The sequence below is a fragment of the Mobula birostris genome, chromosome 11 (genome assembly GCF_030028105.1).
Source record: "Mobula birostris isolate sMobBir1 chromosome 11, sMobBir1.hap1, whole genome shotgun sequence".
NCBI classification, from domain to species: Eukaryota; Metazoa; Chordata; class Chondrichthyes; order Myliobatiformes; family Myliobatidae; genus Mobula; species Mobula birostris.
The window spans coordinates 49,116,282-49,137,741 of NC_092380.1; the positions used below are offsets into that span (position 1 = coordinate 49,116,282).

Sequence of the window (21,460 nt, forward strand, 5' to 3'; positions counted from 1 at the left end):
TAACTATGTCACTCTCCATTTTAATGAAGATATATATTTGAATATATATTTCATCAAGATATATATTTAAATTTAGGATTCCCGAATATAAAGGTAGAATTTCAACCCAAATTCCAGACATTTGTAAGTTTAAATTCCTTTGGCAATAAGGTTAGGTCAAATCAAACTGAACAAGTGTAGTTCACTGATAAACATATTTATTGAGCAAGAAAAACAGAATCGCAATATTTGCTACATCCATGGAACTGCTTACGCTTGAACAATCAAACTAAATTTAAAATAATACTCAGGAAAGACTGGTTCAATTTTAAAAATATTAAAGAAGTTTTATCTTTAAAGAAAGGCATAAACTCTCATAAAAGTTGACAATCAAAACAGCTTTCCTGCAAGATCTAGAAAAGATATACTTTCTTGCATTTTGAGATTTCAGGTTAAAATATTCTATTCCCTTCCCTTCACATTCCAGCCAAACTCAAACCAACAGTATTAGCTTTGACCAGAGCCCCTGACTCACCTCATCCAATTGGCTTTGGTCTCATCAGTGCCATCAATGGACTTATAGGTGTTATTCTTGCCAAGTATCTGAAATAACAAAAAGGATTAATATAGAGCTTAACTTTGAAATAAGCAGGAGTTCACTGAATCAGAAAATCTGCAATACAGAAAGAGGCATTTCCAAGCCAGTCAAAAAAGAGCTGCCTAACTTAGTCTTGTTGACCACTGCTAAGGCCATAGTCCTGTAAATCACAACTCTTCAGGAACACATCCATCAACCTTTTAAAATGTGAAAATGATCTCTGCCTCTACCATCTTTTCCAGCAGTGAACTCCGGACCCATACTTCCTTCGTGCAAACAAAACTCTCCTCCCCTCTCTAGCATTTTACCAAACACTTTAAATCTTTGCCTACTGGTTTTTAATGACTCTGCAGTGCATTACTGCCACCTTCTGCTCCAGAGTGTGCAATAGACTTACATTCCAAATTCCTTCACTCAATCATACACACATATATACCCTAACCTACAAACGTTTGTACATTTTATCCTTCCATCTTTGGCCATCTTAGTACCCTATTCCTGCTTATTCATCATATCCTATAAACAAACTCCTGTACCCCTTAAGAAATAAGATCTATAGACCAGTCAGTCTCTATAAGCTCCACATCGCTTTATATGTATCTCAATTTTCTCCCTTCAGTCTCCCTGTTCCAAAGAAAACAATCCCAGGCTATCAAACTTACTTTATTAACTAAACACATCCCTGTTCTTATATTCTATGCTTTCATTAGAAAGGATATCTTTTTTATTTATTGTCTTCTGCTACCTTGAAAAAAACCTAAAAATATACTGGAGATTCCAAGATTACTTTCTTTCTCCACATATCAGAATCAGGTTCAATGTCAACGGCATACGTCATGAAATTTGTTCATTTAGCAGCAGCAGTACAATGCAATACATGGCAATATAGAAAAAACATGTGTGTGTGTGAAATAGTTAAACTAAAAATAGTGCAAAAACAGAAATAATACAATATCCTATTTTTATTTTATTCACTTGTCTTTTTGCTCCTCTCCAAATGCATTATCTCAAACTGTTGTGTGTTATATTTCATGCACCCTACATTTCAGAGTAACTTATTTTATTCCCCTCGGTCACAGTCAAATAATGCTCCTTTGCATCTTTTTTCCATTTATTCTGTTTACTCTGTTATCCATTTTGGTGTCATGAGTAATTATAAATATCAAGTTCTGAATTCCCACATTCAGGAAATGTAAGTTTTGCTCATGAGCAACAAGGCCTCTGGACATCTGATTAACATCCATCATAGGCTAACACCATTCTGAAACACTTCTGCCACCCTCCTCCCAACCTTTCCACCACTGTTGGAACAGGAGTGTAACATTGCCAGATTCGAGGCTTGCCCTCTGTAGCACATAATGAAACATGCCATTGAACAGTTAGGCAGCAGCAACATGCTCATCATTCAGGAATTTGGAAGAGGTACAATATCATAATATGCATGGACTTCATTAGTGCCTTTTGGGGATGATAGAATCTATGGAACAATGAATGTTGTATGGAAGAAATTATGACCGAAACGTGTACACAAGCCTGTAGGTTTGCAGACTTGCAAAATCCCTGAGAAGTCATCTTATGTTGTCATGTTGGTAAACTAGACCAGCTGAAATGTCGTAACAAAGAGCTTACAAACAAGGATCTGTAGGAATTTGTGCAACAAAAGTCACAAAAGATGAAACTACCAACAGAGCACCACCATGAGAACAGCCAACTACAAAAAAAAGCTTTCAAGAGTATTCAGCTACATCAAGGTATACTTTTGGTCAAGCTGGCACCTGTGTACAACTCTCTTTCAGTCGACATCTTCTGGATAGATCATGAAATCATGTATTTCCTTTGAACTTCAAGAATGCAATAACTATTTTTAAAAAATAACAATCCTAGTATTGAGCCCAGCATTGATGCATTCATCAGCCATATACAAAAAAAGTCACAACATAAAACATCATATTTTATCATCAACATATATAAGCTCCATTCAGCTCAGATTCACCAGTACCACCACCATCTGAAAGTCTATGGCAATTCTGCCTCTCATCTCTCCACTTAGACCATAAGACCAAAAGACACAGGAGCAGAATTAGGCCATTTGCCCATCGAGTCTGCTCCGCCACTCAATCATGGCTGATCTTTCTTTCTATCTCCACCTCAACCACAGTTCCCAGCCTTCTCCCTGTAACCTTTGATGCTGTGCCCAATCAAGAACCTGCCAATCTCTGCCTTAAATACACACAACGACCTGGCGCCACAGCTGCATGTGACAACAAATTCCACAAATTCACCACCCTTTGGCTAAAGAAATTTCTCCGCATCTCTGTTTTGAAAGGGTGCCCCTCTATCCTGAGGCTGTGTCCTTTGTTCTAGACTCTCCCACCATGGGAAACATCCTTTCCAGATCTACTCTGTTTACACCTTTCAACATTCAAGAGGTTTCAATGAGATCCCCTCTTATCCTTCTAAATTCCAGTGAGTACAGACCCAGAGCCATCAAACGTTCCTCGTATAATAACCCTTTCATTCCTGGAATCATCCTTGTGAACCTCCTCTGGACCCTCTCCAATGCCAGCACATCTTTTCTAACGCAAACAACAGGAATTCTGCAGATGCTGGAAATTCAAGCCACACACATCAAAGTTGCTGGTGAACACAGCAGGCCAAGCAGCATCTGTAGGAAGAGGTGCAGTCGACGTTTCAGGCCGAGACCCTTCGTCAGGACTAACTGAAGGAAGAGTGTGTAAGGGATTTGAAAGGGGGAGGGGGAGATCCAAAATGATAGGAGAAGACAGGAGGGGGAGGGATAGAGCCAAGAGCTGGACAGGTGATAGGCAAAAGGGGATACGAGAGGATCATGGGACAGGAGGTCCGGGAAGAAAGACGGGGGGGGGGGGGAGACCCAGAGGATGGGCAAGAGGTATATTCAGAGGGACAGAGGGAGAAAAAGGAGAGTGAGAGAAAGAATGTGTGCATAAAAATAAGTAACAAATGGGGTACGAGGGGGAGGTGGGGCCTTAGCGGAAGTTAGAGAAGTCGATGTTCATGCCATCAGGTTGGAGGCTACCCAGACGGAATATAAGGTGCTGTTCCTCCAACCTGAGTGTGGCTTCATCTTTACAGTAGAGGAGGCCGTGGATGGACATATCAGAATGGGAATGGGATGTGGAATTAAAATGTGTGGCCACTGGGAGATCCTGCTTTCTCTGGCGGACAGAGCGTAGATGTTCAGCAAAGCGGTCTCCCAGTCTGCGTCGGGTCTCGCCAATATATAAAAGGCCACATCGGGAGCACTGGACGCAGTATATCACCCCAGTCGACTCACAGGTAAAGTGTTACCTCACCTGGAAGGACTGTTTGGGGCCCTGAATGGTGGTAAGGGAGGAAGTGTAAGGGCATGTGTAGCACTTGTTCCGCTTACACGGATAAGTGCCAGGAGGGAGATCAGTGGGGAGGGATGGGGAGGACGAATGGACAAGGGAGTTGTGTAGGGAGCGATCCCTGCGGAATGCAGGGGGGGGGGGAAGGGAAAGATGTGCTTAGTGGTGGGATCCCGTTGGAGGTGGCGGAAGTTACGGAGAATAATATGTTGGACCCGGACGCTGGTGGGGTGGTAGGTGAGGACCAGGGGAATCCTATTCCTAGTGGGGTGGCGGGAGGATGGAGAGAGAGCAGATGTACGTGAAATGGGGGAGATACGTTTAAGAGCAGAGTTGATAGTGGAGGAAGGGAAGCCCCTTTTTTTAAAAAAGGAAGACATCTCCCTCGTCCTAGAATGAAAAGCCTCATCCTGAGAGCAGATGCAGCGGAGACGGAGGAATTGCGAGAAGGAGATGGCGTTTTTGCAAGAGACGGTGAGAAGAGGAATAGTCCAGGTAGCTGTGAGAGTCAGTAAAGATCGCAAGATCCTACATCTACGGACTCCAGAGCCTGACGGCCCCGACGCTAGCAGGCATGAACTTCAGATTGCGGCCTCTGCCATTGATCTCGCCGGCTCCAACACCTCAGGGCATATTCAAAACCCGGACTCCAGCAACGCCCATGGACACCTTCACAGCGATTGCGCAACCACCAACTGCGACGCCAGCCTTGAACTCCAGGCCGGGTCTTTATGTGCTGCTGTTGTGACTCCCGTCTCCCCTTCCCCCACCAATACTCTGCAACCCCGTCTCCCTCAGATCCCACTGTCAGCTCCTGGGTACTCAGAGGCTCCATCTTCCTCTCACCCCAACCCTCCCCCCTCCCGCCTCTGATCCCAGCTCTCAAGATTCCAGCCTTGAACTCCAGGCCGGGTCTTTATGTGCTGCTGTTGTGACTTCTGTCTCCCCTTCCCTCACCACCACTCCGCAGCCCCTTCTTCCTCAGATCCCACCGTCAGGTCTTGGGCCCTCAGAGGCTCCATCTTCCTCTCACCCCAACCCTCCCCTCTCCACTGACACCCCCAGCCTCCCCCATCCCCCCTCTGATCCCAGCTCTCATCCGTGCCGGGTCTTTACCATCCCCTCCGACCTTCAACTGTCGGAGGCAGAACGCTCTGTTCTCAGTAAGGGCCTCACGTTTGTCCCCCTTCGCCCACACCTCAGCGAGTTCCGTGTTCGCCATGATGCGGAACTTTTCTTCCGCCGTCTCTGTCTCCGAGCCTACTTCTTCGGCAAGGACTCTTCCACTCCCACCGATGACCCCTTCTCCCGTCTTCAACCCTCCTCTTCTTCATGGACACCCCACTCTGGTCTTCTGCCTGCTCTGGATCTCTTTATCGCTAATTGCCGACGGGACATCAACCGTCTCGACTTCACCGCACCTTGTCCCCATTCCAACCTCTCTCCTTCTGAACGCTCTGCTCTCCACTCCCTCCGCACTAATCCTGGAACCTTATTATTAAACCCGCCGATAAGGGGGGTGCTGTTGTAGTCTGGCGTACTCACCTCTACCTTGCCGAGGCACAGCGACAACTCGCGGATACCTCCTCTTATTTACCCCTCGATCGTGACCCCACTAAGCAGCACCAGGCCATTGTCTCCCACACCATCACCGACTTTATCCGCTCAGGGGATCTCCCATCCACTGCTACCAACCTTATAGTTCCCACACCTCGGACTTCCCGTTTCTACCTCCTACCCAAGATCCACAAACCTGCCTGTCCAGGTAGACCCATTGTTTCAGCTTGCTCCTGCCCCACCGAACTCATTTCTGCATACCTCGACACTGTTTTATCACCCCTTGTTCAATCCCTTCCGACCGATGTTCCTGACACTTCTCACGCTCTTAAACTTTTCGATGATTTTAAGTTCCCTGGCCCCCACCGCTTTATTTTCACCATGGATGTCCAGTCCTTATATACTTCCATCCCCCAGCAGGAAGGTCTTAAAGCTCTATGCTTCTTTTTGGATTCCAGACCTATTCAGTTCCCCTCTACCACCTCTCTGCTCCGTCTAGCGGAATTAGTCCTTACTCTTAATAATTTCTCCTTTGGCTCCTCCCACTTCCTCCAAACTAAAGGTGTAGCTATGGGCACCTGTATGGGTCCTAGCTATGCCTGCCTTTTTGTTGGGTTTGTGGAACAATCTATGTTCCGTGCCTATTCTGGTATCTGTCCCCCACTTTTCCTTCGTTACATCGATGACTGCATTGGCGCTGCTTCCTGCATGCATGCAGAACTCGTTGACTTTATTAACTTTGCCTCCAACTTTCACCCTGCCCTCAAGTTTACCTGGTCCATTTCCGACACCTCCCTCCCCTTTCTAGATCTTTCTGTCTCTGTCTCTAGAGACAGCTTATCCACTGATGTCTACTATAAGCCTACTGACTCTCACAGCTATCTGGACTATTCCTCTTCTCACTCTGTCTCTTGCAAAAACGCCATCCCCTTCTCGCAATTCCTCCGTCTCCGCCGCATCTGCTCTCAGGATGAGGCTTTTCATTCTAGGACGAGGGAGATGTCTTCCTTTTTTAAAGAAAGGGGCTTCCCTTCCTCCACTATCAACTCTGCTCTTAAACGCATCTCCCCCATTTCACGTACATCTGCTCTCTCTCCATCCTCCCGCCACCCCACTAGGAATAGGGTTCCCCTGGTCCTCACCTACCACCCCACCAGCGTCCGGGTCCAACATATTATTCTCCGTAATTTCCGCCACCTCCAACGGGATCCCACCACTAAGCACATCTTTCCCTCCCCCCCCTCTCTGCATTCTGCAGGGATCGCTCCCTACACAACTCCCTTGTCCATTCATCCCCCCCATCCCTCCCCACTGATCTCCCTCTTGGCACTTATCCGTGTAAGCGGAACAAGTGCTACACATGCCCTTACACTTCCTCCCTTACCACCATTCAGGGCCCCAAACAGTCCTTCCAGGTGAGGCAACACTTCACCTGTGAGTCGACTGGGGTGATATACTGCGTCCGGTGCTCCCGATGTGGCCTTTTATACATTGGCGAGACCCGACGCAGACTGGGAGATCGCTTTGCTGAACATCTACGCTCTGTCCGCCAGAGAAAGCAGGATCTCCCAGTGGCCACACATTTTAATTCCACATCCCATTCCCATTCTGACATGTCTATCCACGGCCTCCTCTACTGTAAAGATGAAGCCGCACTCAGGTTAGAGGAACAACACCTTATATTCCGTCTGGGTAGCCTCCAACCTGATGGCATGAACATCGACTTCTCTAACTTCCGCTAAGGCCCCACCTCCCCCTCGTACCCCATCTGTTACTCATTTTTATGCACACATTCTTTCTCTCACTCTCCTTTTTCTCCCTCTGTCCCTCTGAATATACCTCTTGCCCATCCTCTGGGTCCCTCCCCCCCGTCTTTCTTCCCAGACCTCCTGTCCCGTGATCCTCTCGTATCCCCTTTTGCCTATCACCTGTCCAGCTCTTGGCTCTATCCCTCCCCCTCTTGTCTTCTCCTATCATTTTGGATCTCCCTCTCCCCCTCCAACTTTCAAATCCCTTACTCACTCTTCCTTCAGTTAGTCCTGACGAAGGGTCTCGGCCTGAAACGTCGACTGCACCTCTTCCTATAGATGCTGCTTGGCCTGCTGCGTTCACCAGCAACTTTGATGTGTGTTGCTTGTACATCTTTTCTAAGATGAGGGGCCCAAAACTGTTTATAATACTCAAGGTGAGGCTCCCCAGTACCTTATAAAGCCTCAGCATCACATCCTTGCTCTTGTATCCTAGAACTAATGAAATGAATGCAAACATGGCATTTGCCTTCCTCACCACCGACTCAACCTGCAAGTTAACCTTTAGGGTGTTCTGCACAAGGACTCCCAAGTCCCTTTGCAGCTCAGATTTTTGGATTTTCTCCTCATTTAGAAAATAGTCCGCACATTTACTTCTACTATCTTAATGCATGACCATGCATTTTCCAACGCTATTTCATTTGCCACTTCCTTGCCCATTCTCCTCATCTGTCTAAGTCCTTCTGCATCCTACCTGTTTCCTCAACACTACCTGCCCCTCCACCGATCTTCTTATCATCTGCAAACTTGGCAACAAAGCCACCTATTCTATCATCTATATCATTTATATACAGCATAAAAAGAAGTGGTCCCAACACTGACCCCTGTGGAACACCACTAGTTCTGGCAGTTAACCAGAAAAGGAAACTTTTATTTCCACTTGCTACCTCCAAACCAATCAGCCAATGCTCTAACTATGTTAGCAACTTTACTGCAATACGATGGGCTCTTAACTTGGTAGCAGCCTCATGTATGGCACCTTGTCAAAGGCCTTCTGAAAGTCCAAAAATACAACATCCACGGCATCCCCTTTATCTATCCTACTTGTAATCTCCTCAAAGAATTCCAGCAGGTTCATCAGGCAGGATTTTCCCTGAAGGAAACCATGCTGACTTTGTACTTTGTCCTGTATCACCAAGTACTCCATCACTTCATCCTTAACAATTGACTCTAACAGCTTCCCAACCACTGAGGTCAGGCTAACTGGTCTATAATTTCCTTTCTGCTGCCTTCTTCCTTTCTTAAAGAGTGAAGTGACATTTGAAATTTTCCAGTCCTTGGCACCAAGCCAGAGTCTAACGACTTTTGAAAGATCATTTCTAATGCCACCACAATCTCTAACGCTACCTCTTTCAGAACCCTAGGGTGCAGTTCATCTGGTCCAGGTGACTTATGTACCTTTAGGTCTTTCAGCTTTTTGAGCACCTTCTCTTGTGTAATAGTAACTGCACCCACTTCTCTTCCTTCACACGCTACAATATTCTGCCTTAACAGACACCACTACCACTCGTACAAGAGATGATAAGATACAAATTAGGACAAGTCAGCCCCTCCAGCATACAATACAGTTCAATAAGATCATGGCTGCTCTGAATGCAACCTCAACTCTACCCTCAGGTGTATCCCTGGTAACATTTAACCCATTTGCTTATCAAGCACTGCCTTAACAAAAATTAGATTTTGCTTCTAGATTCTGCTTTTGAGAAAGAGAGTTCAAAAGACTCATAGCCCTCTAACAGAAACCTCATGCCTTAAATGAGCAAGCACTTGTTTTGAAACAACGACTGCTTGTTTTAGACCCTCCCACATTAATAAGTGTTCACCCTGTCCAGATCCCTCAGAATCTTGTATTTTTCACATGGTGAGTTCTCTGAACAAGTACATTAGGTTGTTTTATGATCTCCTTAAGGTTTAATAATTAATAAAGTTGTTATTTATTATTTCAGATCTTTATGCTGTTGTAATCAATATAACAAGCTCCAGAAGTAGTTACACACACAAAATGCTGGAGGAACTCAGCAGGCCAGGCAGCATCTATGGAAAAAAATACAGTAGACACTTCAGGCAGAAACAATTTTTTGATTTATAATTCTTCACTTAACACCATATTTTCTGGGAAAGTATCAATGTTATAAATTAAGGAATACCAGTAACTCCATAACATGTTTTGAGGATCGATATTACTCTGCAAGCAAAAGGATTTCTTGCCTTTTCCTTGTGATGATGGGACTATCTTTAACTTGACTATTGTTCCATTCCTTATTACGACCATATACCTTGTATTTATCATACCCATTTATCCAGGCTCTTCAAATTCCAAATCAACTCCTTCCATTGCCTACTTTTCATCTTTGCTAGCTCCAAGTGCAAAATGGTATCCTCCTAATTCATTATAATTTTTAATATGTGACACTTCACCTTTGACTGAAAAATATATTTTCATTAGGTAGGATTTATTGAGCTTCTTTCATTAAATTATAGATCAAGATTAACTGTCTTGGGCTGGAACTACCCTAACATCATCTTCCACTGAAAAGCAGTCTATTACTCACAAGGGTTAATTTTGCAAAATTGTTAATCAGGACTCTATCAACATTACAGATCTGAAAGATGCTCAGCAGTGACAAGTTCAGAATGCTCTAATATCAGTGCCCAGTTCTCAAATTCACAATCCTGTTAGACAAAATTCACATTTGCTTCTTGCTTCATAAGAAGTATCAAAAATACAATGCTTAAAAAATTATTGATGCCCTATTCTAACAGTAATACTCAATTGGCAAGGATATCTCCTTCCACCTCTTTCCTACCCCTCCTCCTCCATCTTTTGGTGTAATCCAACATCATAACATTAAAGGTACGTACCAGCCATGAGAAAAACCCTGAGGATTTATCAGTTTGACACACTTCTCCTTCATATGGTCCAAATATCCTTCCTCTTGAAATGATGGAATCTAAACAACGGACGTCAATCTCCCCTCCAGGCTCCTTCACAACTGCCACTCCAGCAGGAACTGAAAGAGCTGCTCTGTCTGGCGTACCTACAGGTATAGGTGTATCAGCGATAAATATTGGATATCCATGAAGAGCACATTCATCCATGAAGTATTCTTGGCAGGTCTCACAAACTAGGATAGAAACAGCAAGAGTCTATAGTTAGATGCATATTTACAGGAGGAAAATGTAATTAAGTGAAAACGATAGGTTACATAAAACACTGCTATTAATTTATCTTTACTATCCCTTTCACTAAAAGATTCCTGATTTCTAAACTTCACAAGTTAATCCAATGAAGTCCACCATGACAACCTTCATGACTCACAGATCATTTTTGTAGCAAATTTTATCCTTAATTTAAGGTGAAAATCTAGTTGAGGACCTCGGACCTAATTTGTGGAGAAAAACCTTACATATATCTTTTTTTATTTTTGGTTAAATCAGTTGGTATAATTGAACAACTGGACTTAATTCTATAACAAAACTTACACCAGTAGTCAAATTGCTCAGGGGATTCATTCATCATCACTTCTTCACCTTTGACCTTCCCCAATTCCAGTTCCATTTCTGCAGGATATGCCTGGGTATATTCTTTTGCAATGCTATAGGAGGACATAGAAATCTAAGATATAATAAATGAAATTCACATACTGTTCAGCCGATACAAAAATTTAAACCAAAATAATAACAGCAAAGCCTCAGTTTTCTGAAGACTAAGATCTTAGCTTATTTAAAATGTTACAAAGACTTAGAACAACAACCAGCAATTGCAAAATCTTATGATTTCTAGCTCTGTTTGAATGCATTCCTCGAGATTTCATCATGATCTGCTACTAATTTATCTCATGGAACCAACACATATCTTCCATCCTGCTACAATCCCAACATCTGTAAATTTAAAATGAAGCACACTGCATATTTTGATTTCTGGATAAATGCAATCTCTATTGTCTCATCTGAACATTCTTCAAGATACTGAGCATAACCATACACATCTGTACAGAGAAAGATGAGTAACAGACTAATAAATAATTTCAACTGAACCTATATACTTCAACTACCAGTTACAGATAATAGGAATACAGTGCCTTGTAAAAGTATTTCCAGTCAAGATGTTGGGTGGCATCTACCAGATAGTCCATGAAACTGTTTCTTTCACTTCATTTACATCATCTTTTTACTTTAGATTTGTTTCTGGTACTGTTAGAGCCTATGATGTACAGTTTGAAGATGGATTGAGCTATGTGACACTTTGCTGCCTCCGAGAAGATTCCAGGAGGCAAGCGCCCTTGAGGCCTAGAGGCTGACAGCTCCATTTCTCACCAATCTCACCGATTAAAGCAACGAGGGAGATTGAAACACCAAGGTGCGTATAGAGGTGAGCGGGTGCTCAGCACCATCTACCAGCCTCTCACTCGCTGCTGCTGGAGGAAGGTGTCTGCATGTGATGGTCCCTCACTCACTACTCCTCAAGGAAGGCCCCTGAGTTGAAATGGTCTCTCTTTCCCTCAATGCTGTCAGAGAATAGTACTGAAGTTCTGGGTCTGCGATTTTTACATTGGACTGTAGTTCACTTGGACTCTTTCAGTTATATGTTTTTATATTCCCTGCTTTCGCCAGTTCTTTCTTGTTGCCATTTGCACAATTTGTTTTCTTGTGTGTGGGGAGGAGTTGATGTTTTTCTTTGAACAGGTTCCATGGGTTTTCTTTGTTTTGTGGCTCTCTGAAAAAGACGAATCTCAGAGTTGTATACTACATACATACTTTGATAATAAATGTACCTTGAACCCCCCCCAACCCTTTGTTTACATAAATGATTATTAAAACCCAAGATTTTGATCAATTCAACTGAGAATTTTTATTTGTGAATCATAAGTTCCTTTTATCCACAGTAAAGCCCACAAAACAGGGAAAATTGTAAATCATGAAAAACTAAAAATTCAACAGCTATAATGTCAGTAATTCAAAAGTATTCATCCCCTTTTGCTCAATACTTAGTTGAACCACCTCTCGCAGCTATCACAGACTCTAGTCTTTTCTAGCTTTGCACAACGTGATGGAGCAAGATCTGCCCACTCCTCCTTGCAAAATTGTTCAAGCTGTGCTAGGTTAGTTGGGGAGCAGGGGTGGAAAGCAATCTTGAGGTCTTGCCAGAGATGTTCGATCGTATTAAGGTCAAGACTCTGACTGGGACATTAAATTTCTTCATTTGAAGTCACTCCATGATTGCTCTGGAAGTGTGCTTGGGTTCGTTGTCCTGCTGAAAAGATGAACTTCCTCCTCAGTTTAAGCTTTCCGGCAGAGGATAGCTAGTTTTTATAGAGAATCACTTTGCATTTTGCAGCATTCATCTTCCCATCAATGTACCCGCCGGTGGCATCAGCACCAGACTCCGAGGCAAATGGTCCTGAGTTTGAATCCAACTCCTTGCATGCTTTCCATCCGTGCTGGGTTGAGTGTCGAGCTAGCAACTCAGCCTTGTAAAAAATCAGTTAAATGCTACGGAAACAACAAAACTGATGCCTGTTGCGCCAGAAGGTGCGAAAAGGAACAACAATCTTCCCATCAATCCTGACCAGATTTCCAGTTCCATCTGCTGAAAAGCATCCTCATAGCATGATGCTCCCTCCACCATACTTTACAGTAGGGATGATGGTGTCACTTACGGCAGGGGTTCCTAACCTTTTTTGCACTGCAGACCGGTTTAATATTGACAATATTCCTGCAGACAGGCCAACGGGGGTGGGTAGGGTTGTCAACGGACAAGAGTAGCAGTCAAATACGTTGTGTTTATCCCGAGAAAGACTACAATGACCATGAAGCCTTGCGCGGGCACCAGTGCACATGCGTGTACGTGCCCATTTTTTCCATACAAATCGTTTTTGGCAATTCCGTTCGGGGGGGGGGGCGGTGTTAATCACGACTGGAATATAGGTGATAAGTGGCTAATACACTCAATTTCGTTTCTAAAAGGCTTTCTCTAATGAATTTAATATTAAACACACAGCGCATATTTTCCTCGCATGAATATAGTGATAAGTCAATTATCAGGGAGCTTGAAGTAAGTGTTGAACAAACTTCCAGTAGAAGTGGTAGAAGCAGGTTCGATATTGCCATTTAAAGAAAAATTGGATAGGTATATAGACAGGAAAGGAATGCAGGGTTATGGGCTGAGTGCAGGTCGGTGGGACTAGGTGACAGTAGCGTTCGGCACGGACTAGAAGGGCAGAGATGGCCTGTTTCTGTGCTGAAATTGTTATATGGTTATATGTCACTTATAAGTCAATAGCATCATAACATTTTAAGTAACTTTTGGATATTAAACACACAGCGCATACTTTCCCCGTATGAACATATAAAATCACTGCAACGCACCAATATCGCTGAATCAGTGGGAGCCCTGGGCTAAATACTTGTTTTGCTGCAACAACATAGAGGGGTGATGGGAGCCAGCGATACTCAAAGGGGGTTCCCTATGTCCAGTCTATTCCGCAATTTAGTTTTCGTTGCGTTCATTGCAGAGACATGTTGGAAGTGGAAGCAACGTTTTCAGTGCTTTCGTAGCTATCTCAGGATACTCAGCCTTGACTTTGATCCAGAATGCCGGCAGAGATGTTATGTCAAACATACTTTTCAGCCTGCCATCATTTGAAAGCTCGAGGAGTTGATCTCCTTCCCGCGCTGACATGGATAACGCGCGGGTAATGACCTCGCGTGCGTTCAAGCTCCACAGTGGGCATGACAGGGAATGAGGAAAGGTGCAGCTGACTCATATCGCCAAATTATATCGTTTCCTCGCGGCCCAGTAGCACAGCTTTGCGGCCCAGTGGTTGGGGACCACTGACTTACAGCACACATACCGCTTAGTGTTAAGGCCAGAAATTTCCACTTTAGTCTCATCCAACCACAAGACCATTGCCCAGCTTACAGCTCACGTCTCCTCTCTCTGTCCCCATTGCGTCTTCTCCCCAAAGCCCGTGAAAAATAATAGCTTACAGACACACAAGAAAGAATAACATCTATCCAAATTGGTTAGCAAATGAATACAATTCCCGTTATCAGTAATTATAACCCAAAACAAGCTGTAACAGAGAGAACCACTGTCTCAGCAGTTAACATCATAGAGAAGCCATTTTATTTTAACATAACAAAGAAGCCATTTTATTCACCTTAGCAGTAACATAAAAGAAGAAACCCCTTACACAGGGTTCTCTAGATGCTAGACGAGAACCTCATGAGACCAGACGAGAATCCAAATGAGACAGAAATCCTAAATGCAATCGCAGACTGAACCAAAGTTGGGTAATGACTGCGTACTAAATTTGAGTTCAGGTGCTCTTTAAATATCTAAATCTTGACGCTGAGACATGGCAGCCAATTAGCTGAGTGGGCCAGAAACTTTAAAGGGACTGCGCCAGCCATCCATACGCTGGAGAGTCAGAACGTCTAAATCACGGAGGCTGGCATGGTTGGGTGCATACCATAGCACCCTAACAACATCGTGATTCATTCACCCAGTAACTTTCAGCTGGTTACTGGCCATCAACGTGCACTTCGCATGGCTCACTGCATATTCATTCAAAGTCTAAATCTGAGCAAGCATAGTGAGACACAATTGAGGCATTAAGTATGGAAAGATGATTTCACTTGATACCCTGCAGTTGCCTGAATATTTTTTCCACCTTCATGTGCACAACCAGGAAGTAGCTTGTGTCACTGTGGCCATCCATTTCAAGCCAACACACACAAACCACTTCAACCGTGTCTCAGTCTTGCAGCAAAAGCAAATAAAAATTACTTCAAATCACAGAAAATTGCCTGGATGTTAAAAACATGCATTCACTCTGTATCATATTTATATATAATGTACACATGCTGGATCTAATAAAGTGGCCACCAAGTGTATGTCCATGGTCTTCTGCTACTGCAGCTTAACCACTTCGAGATTTGATGTGTTGTGCATTCAGAGGTGCTTTTCTGCACACCACTGGTGTAATGGTTATTTGAGTTACTGTCACCTTCCTGTCAGTTTGAACCAGTTGGGCTTTTCTTCTCTGAACTATCTCATTAACAAGGCATTTTCACCTACAGAACTGCTGCTCACTGGATGTTTCTTTTTCATACCATTCTCCTGTAAACTCTAGAGATTGTTGCATGTGAAAATCCCAGGAGATCAGCAATTTCAGAGATACTCAAACCACCCAGTCTGTCAACAGTCAGAGTCACTTGGATCACATTTCTTCCCCATTATGATGTTTGGTCTGAATAGCAACTGAACCTTTTAACCATATCTGCATGCTTTTATGCATTGAGTTGCTGCCACATGATAGGACCAGTACATTTGGCCCAATTAAGCGGCTGCCCCAAATAGGCAAAGTTTAGTGGAAATAAGTTAAAAAGGTATAAAAGCGACAAACTACCATTTAACTGAGTAACAAGTAATGACAGGAGACCTGTGTGGGAGAATTGTTAAACTGGAAAAGCCATTGCACTGGGGCAGTTCCACTCTTTCGACCTCGTAAATCTGAGTATGAGTAGACATCATATCTGGGGTCTTCCCAGATGCAGTGGATGACCATGACTTCTTCCGTACCTCATCGTGCCTTTTACTCTCCACGTAGCCTTTCAGAACCACCTTCCTACCCACTGGATCTCAATGTAGATATCATCCACCCAGCCCACCAGCGCTGTCTTTGTATTCTGGGACAGACATGTCCCTATCTCACCAGGGTATGAAACTTGCCAGCTACCCTCAGTTGGTTTAGCCCTGCTGCTGAAGAAATGGACCAGAATGTAGCTGCTATTGTATGAAAACAGCTACTTCAGCTGGTTCCAGTGACGTCATCATTCAGAATGGCAGTTTAAATCAATAGCTCCTCTGGAAAAATGCATATTTTGCGCCATTAATCCATCAAATATAAAATCTTTCAAAAATATCTGAGTTGATAAGGGAGGCAAGAATGGGGAAAAAATGGAGATAAAAAAGCATCACTGCGGAGCCTATGGAAGAGAGAGGTACAACACGCGGCTCTCCTACACGTGCGCGTGGCGGCGAAGCTGACGTGGGGCCTCGTGCAGGCGAAACGGCAAATATGATAAAGATTCCGGAAGAGATAAGGGAAGTCCAAAAAGATATAGAGCAGCAACTCAATGATATAAAGTCAGAGCTCACCAATGTCAATCAGAAAATAGCGGTGGCAGAGACTCGAAATGAGATGGTGGAAGATCACGTGCAAAACGTGGAACAGATACTAAGTAAGACATTAAAAATATTAAATCAACAGGAAAGTTAATTGCTTGACCAGGAGGGAAGATCGCGATGGAAAAATATCAGTATTTATAATGATCCTGAAGGAGCGGAGGGGTTGTTGATGATAGACTTTGTAGTTAAGCTGCCTGCGGGATGCGCTGGAAATTCCCCCGACTATGGAGATTGAAATTCAGAGGGTGCATCGTTCGCTCGTCCCGAGGCCTCCCGGAGACAGAGAAAGTAAGCCACGCTCAATAGTACTTAGATTCCTTCGATTCAAGAGCAAGGTGGAGATTCTACGAAGGGCTTGGGGTAAGAAGAGGGTACTTTGGAACAGGAAGTCAATATACTTCAATCATGATTACCCTCCGGCGGTCCTACAGAAACGGAAGGAATGTTCCGAAGCAAAATGAATATTAAAGCAAGAAAAAATTAAATTCCAAACCCTGTACCCTGCTAAACTGAGGGTATTTTACCAAGAAGGGATACGACTATATCAGACGGTGGAAGAGGCGACTACAGACATGAACAACAGAGGACTGCCCGTTAGCGTGGTCAAACCAAGGAAAAGTCTGGCTGAGCAGTTATCCCAATCTGCTTGGGAAATAGTAAGAGAACCGAGAAAGCAGTTGACGGGAACAGGACAAGCGAAGGATATTAGGAAGAGACTGAGTTCTCCGAGGACGGCCCTCACCTCCTCCAGAAGAGCCATTAAGGTTTGGCTAATTTTAAAAGTGCTGATAAACTAAAGGGAAGCAAAAATAGACGGTGATATACCTATCTCGAGAAATACGTATTATAATGTGGATTTTATATTACCCAATTTTTAAAAATTCATTCATTCATTCCTTTTTCCCCACCTAAATGAGAATTATATACATGGGAGGAATACACAGGGAAATAATTTCTGTGTAATGGACATAGTTTTTTTTTACTTACTTTTATAGGCACTGCAGCGGGGGCCCTCAACTCACAGTTAGGAGGAGCTATCCCCCACGGCTAGACGTTTCTTCCAGCTCAACCCAGAGTCATCTAGAGACCCCAGCCTTGGAATCACACCTTCGTTACCTTTTTTTTTATTATTCGCGTTTCTTGGCTCTTATTTGTTCAGGGAGTAGATCGATTAAGTTATATTCTTCAAATTTCAATGTTATACTAACAGATAAATACTCATGGCTAAGGACAAAGTAAAATTCATTTCTTTTAAATGTCAATGGGCTGTTGAATCCAGTCAAGTGCAGTAAAATTCTATCATAAATGAAAAAAGAACAAGCCCATGTAGTATATTTACAGGAAACTCACTTAAGGGATAATGAGCGTGGAAAATTAAAGAGAATGGGCTTCACTAATTTGTTTTTCTCCTCATATAAATCAGGACATAGAAGAGGAGTTGCTGTTCTCATCTCAAGCAAGCTAAATTTTGAAAAAGTATTCGAAATAGGAGATAAGGAGGGCAGATATATTCTGGTAAGGGGGAATATAGATGGAAATCCAGTTACATTATTGAATATATACGCACCCCCAGGAAGTGATATTAGTTTCTTCCAGAAAATTACTAATATTATGGTAACGGAAACAGAAGGTCTCTTGATACGTGGGGGAGACTTAACTTACAATTACAACCAAAGTTAGACTCTTCCAATAGGAAAACTTATGAAACAAAGTCCTTACATAAGAAAGCTATCACTCTTTTTGAGGATGTTGGTCTAATTGATATATCGAGGGACATTTACCCCGACAGAAGGGTTCACACTCATTATTCTGCAACCTCCCCCCCCCATTCCGTATATACAAGAATAGACTATTTCATAACATTTGGAAAAGATAGAGACAAAATAATCACCTGTGGAATTGGGACGATAGAATTAAGTGACCATGCACCTATATATTTATCTGTTGATTTTGACCTACAACCAAAGAGTACTATTTGGAAACTAAATCCAAGTCTACTCATTGATCCCTATTTCAAGGAACAAATTAAAAAAGAAATTGGTCTTTACTTAGAATTCAATAATAATGGAGAGTTTCACCTCTCATTCTATGGGATACTCTGAAGGCTGTCATATAGCGATATCTTCATATAAGAAAAAAATAAGGAATAAAACATTAGAGGAATTAGAGGAATTACAAAATAAGCTGAAAGAACTAGAAAAAAAACACAAATTGAGCTTAGCACAGGATACACTGGAGGAAATTTTAAAAATTAGGAATGAAATTAATAGATCGGCTATACAAGAAATTAGAAAAAATTTAACGTTTCTGAAACAGAGACACTATTAAAATACTGTTGTGGAAACTGAAAAAAAAAGCAGAAAATACAATTCATAGAATTAGGGATCCAAGAACAAAAGTGATTAAAAAATAAGCTAAGTGAAACTCAAGAAGCTTTTGAAATGTTTTACAAAACTCTATATTCCAAAGTTCCAGGGGGAAGCATAACCCCAACTGACACCTTCCTGAATTTTTTTTTTTTAGAGTTACCTACTTTAAGCAAAGAACAAAATAGAACGATGACTGCTGACATAACTGAAGCTGAACTAAAAACTGCAATTAGTAGGCTTAAATTAAGCAAGTCACCAGGATCAGATGGATATACTGCAGAGTGATATAAAGAGATTAGAAGTGAGTTAATTCCTGTTTTACTCCCCACACTGAACTGGGCCCTAAGAAAGGAGCAAATGCCACCCAGCTGGAAGGAGGCAATAATCTCAGCTATACCGAAAGAAGGCAAGGATAAAATGGAATGTGGGTCATTTAGACCAATATCTGTTCTTAAAGTGGATTATAGAATATTTACCTCCATCATGGCCAAACGATTAGAAGAGTTTCTACCCACACTGATACATAATGATCAGACAGGTTTTATACAACAACGCCAAAGACAATGTACGAAGGACACTTCACATTATGGATTTTTTAAAAAATAGAATTGAAACAATAGTGATAAGCGTGGACGCTGAAAAGGCATTTGATTTGGTTGACTGGAATTTTCTTTACAGAGTTTTACATAGATTGGGTCTACATGACACAATCATTAAAACTATACAGGCACTATATGACAATCCTACTGCCAGGATTAAAATCAATGGATATTTACCTAATAGTTTTACCCTAGAAAGGGGCACGAGACAGGGATGTGCATGGTCACCGCTACTCTTCGCATTATATCTGGAACCATTAGCTCAATACATCAGATAAAATGAAGATATCAGGTGAATTACTATTAAAGGGACAGAGCATAAATTGGCCTGTTACGCGGATGACATTTTGATCTATCTAGGGCAACCGACATACTCTTTACCTAAATTGATGCAATCCTTTGAACAATGGCCAATTATCAGGATACAAGATCAACATAGATAAAACCCAACTACTTTCATATAACTACAGTACACCAAGAGAAATTGAAAGTAGATATCCTTGGGCATGGCAAACAGAGTCCGACAAATATTTGGGCATCACTATGTCAAAAGATTTGGCAAGATTATCAGAATGCTATTATCAGCCTATATATAAAGAAATTAAGGAAGATATAACAAGATGGAACCTAATTCCTTTCCTTGGTCTCAATTCAAGGATTGAATCCATTAAAATGAATATACTGCCCTCACTACTATATCTCTTTCAGACCCTACCAATAGAGATTAACCAAAATCAATTCAATGAATGGAACAAGATGCTATCAAGATATATATGGCAAGGTAAAAGGCCTAGGGTTCATCTCAAAACTTTGCAATTAGCCAAGGAAAAGGGCGGATGGGGCCTACCTTCTCTTAGAGATTATTATTTTGCAGCACAGTTCAGAACCGTGATATGCTGGTACAACCCATCATATGACGCTCAATGGAAAAACATTGAGGAGAGGATACTTTCCATCCCCATACAGGCAATCTTGGCTGCTGATAACCTACAAAGTTACATAAATAATATTGACAACCTGTGGGTGAAATGGACTCTTAAAATATGAAAAACTGTTATAAAAGAATATAAACCAGAGAGAGACATTGCAATTCTTAAATGGTGTGCCCATGACTCGGATTTTACGCCGAATAAACTGGATGCTAGATTTAAGGACTGGACAGCTAAAGGAATAACGGCTATTTGCAAAATAATGAAAGAAGGAACACTGCTCAGTTTTGAAATGCTCAAAGAGGAACACTTACTAGAAAAACAAGACTTTTACCGGTATTTACAGATGTGACAGTATGGTAATAGGATGGTTAAAAATGTAACCAAAACAAGTACATGTCTGATAGAGCTATTTAGAAAAGCATATAATTCAGACAACGGTAGTAGAATAATTTCAAGCATGTATAAGGGTTTATCAAATCTTAAAACACATTCGACTTCATACATTAAAACAAAATGGGAGAAGGAAGGAGGGATAATAATATCTGAGGAAGACTGGAAAATATTATAGAGGTATCAATGGAAGTGTACCAGTTCACAGAAATGGAGGGAGTTCGGGTGGAAAAACTTGCTAAGATTTTTTATTACACCCTCTCAAAAATCCCATTATGATAGTAACCCCCCCCCCCCCCGTTTGCTGGAGAAATTGTGGAAATCAAAATGCAAAGCATTATCATATTTTCTGAGAATGCCCCCTTATCAAAGACTATTGGAGTGGGATACATAATGCCCTACAAGACACCTTTAAATGTGAAATACCCTTAGAGAATAAGACCATATACTTTGGGTATATACCTCAAGAATGGTTGAAAAGAGATAAATATTTAATGAATATACTGCTGGTGGCTGGTAAAAAGACCCTTACCAGGAAATGGTTATCACAGGAGAGCCCAACTTTAAAAGTATGGATGGAAATTACAATGGACATTTACAAAATGGAGAAGATAACAGCATCTGTTAATCATAAGCTGGAACAATTTTATTCATATTGGAA

The 21,460-nt window shown here is 42.2% G+C and overlaps 1 protein-coding gene across 3 annotated transcripts in view; it reads right to left on the reverse strand.

Moving 5' to 3' along the window:
* The window catches only part of prdm11 (PR domain containing 11), a 115,780-nt gene that overhangs the window by 71,425 nt on the left and 22,895 nt on the right, over positions 1 to 21,460 (reverse strand). For all 3 annotated transcript variants that reach the window (XM_072272207.1, XM_072272205.1, XM_072272206.1), the window contains exons 3-5: positions 10,797 to 10,909; positions 10,176 to 10,438; positions 515 to 582 (exon numbers count right to left, since the gene is read on the reverse strand). In XM_072272207.1, the coding sequence (XP_072128308.1) occupies positions 515 to 582; positions 10,176 to 10,438; positions 10,797 to 10,909 (444 nt within the window). The remainder of the gene's footprint in view (positions 1 to 514; positions 583 to 10,175; positions 10,439 to 10,796; positions 10,910 to 21,460) is intronic.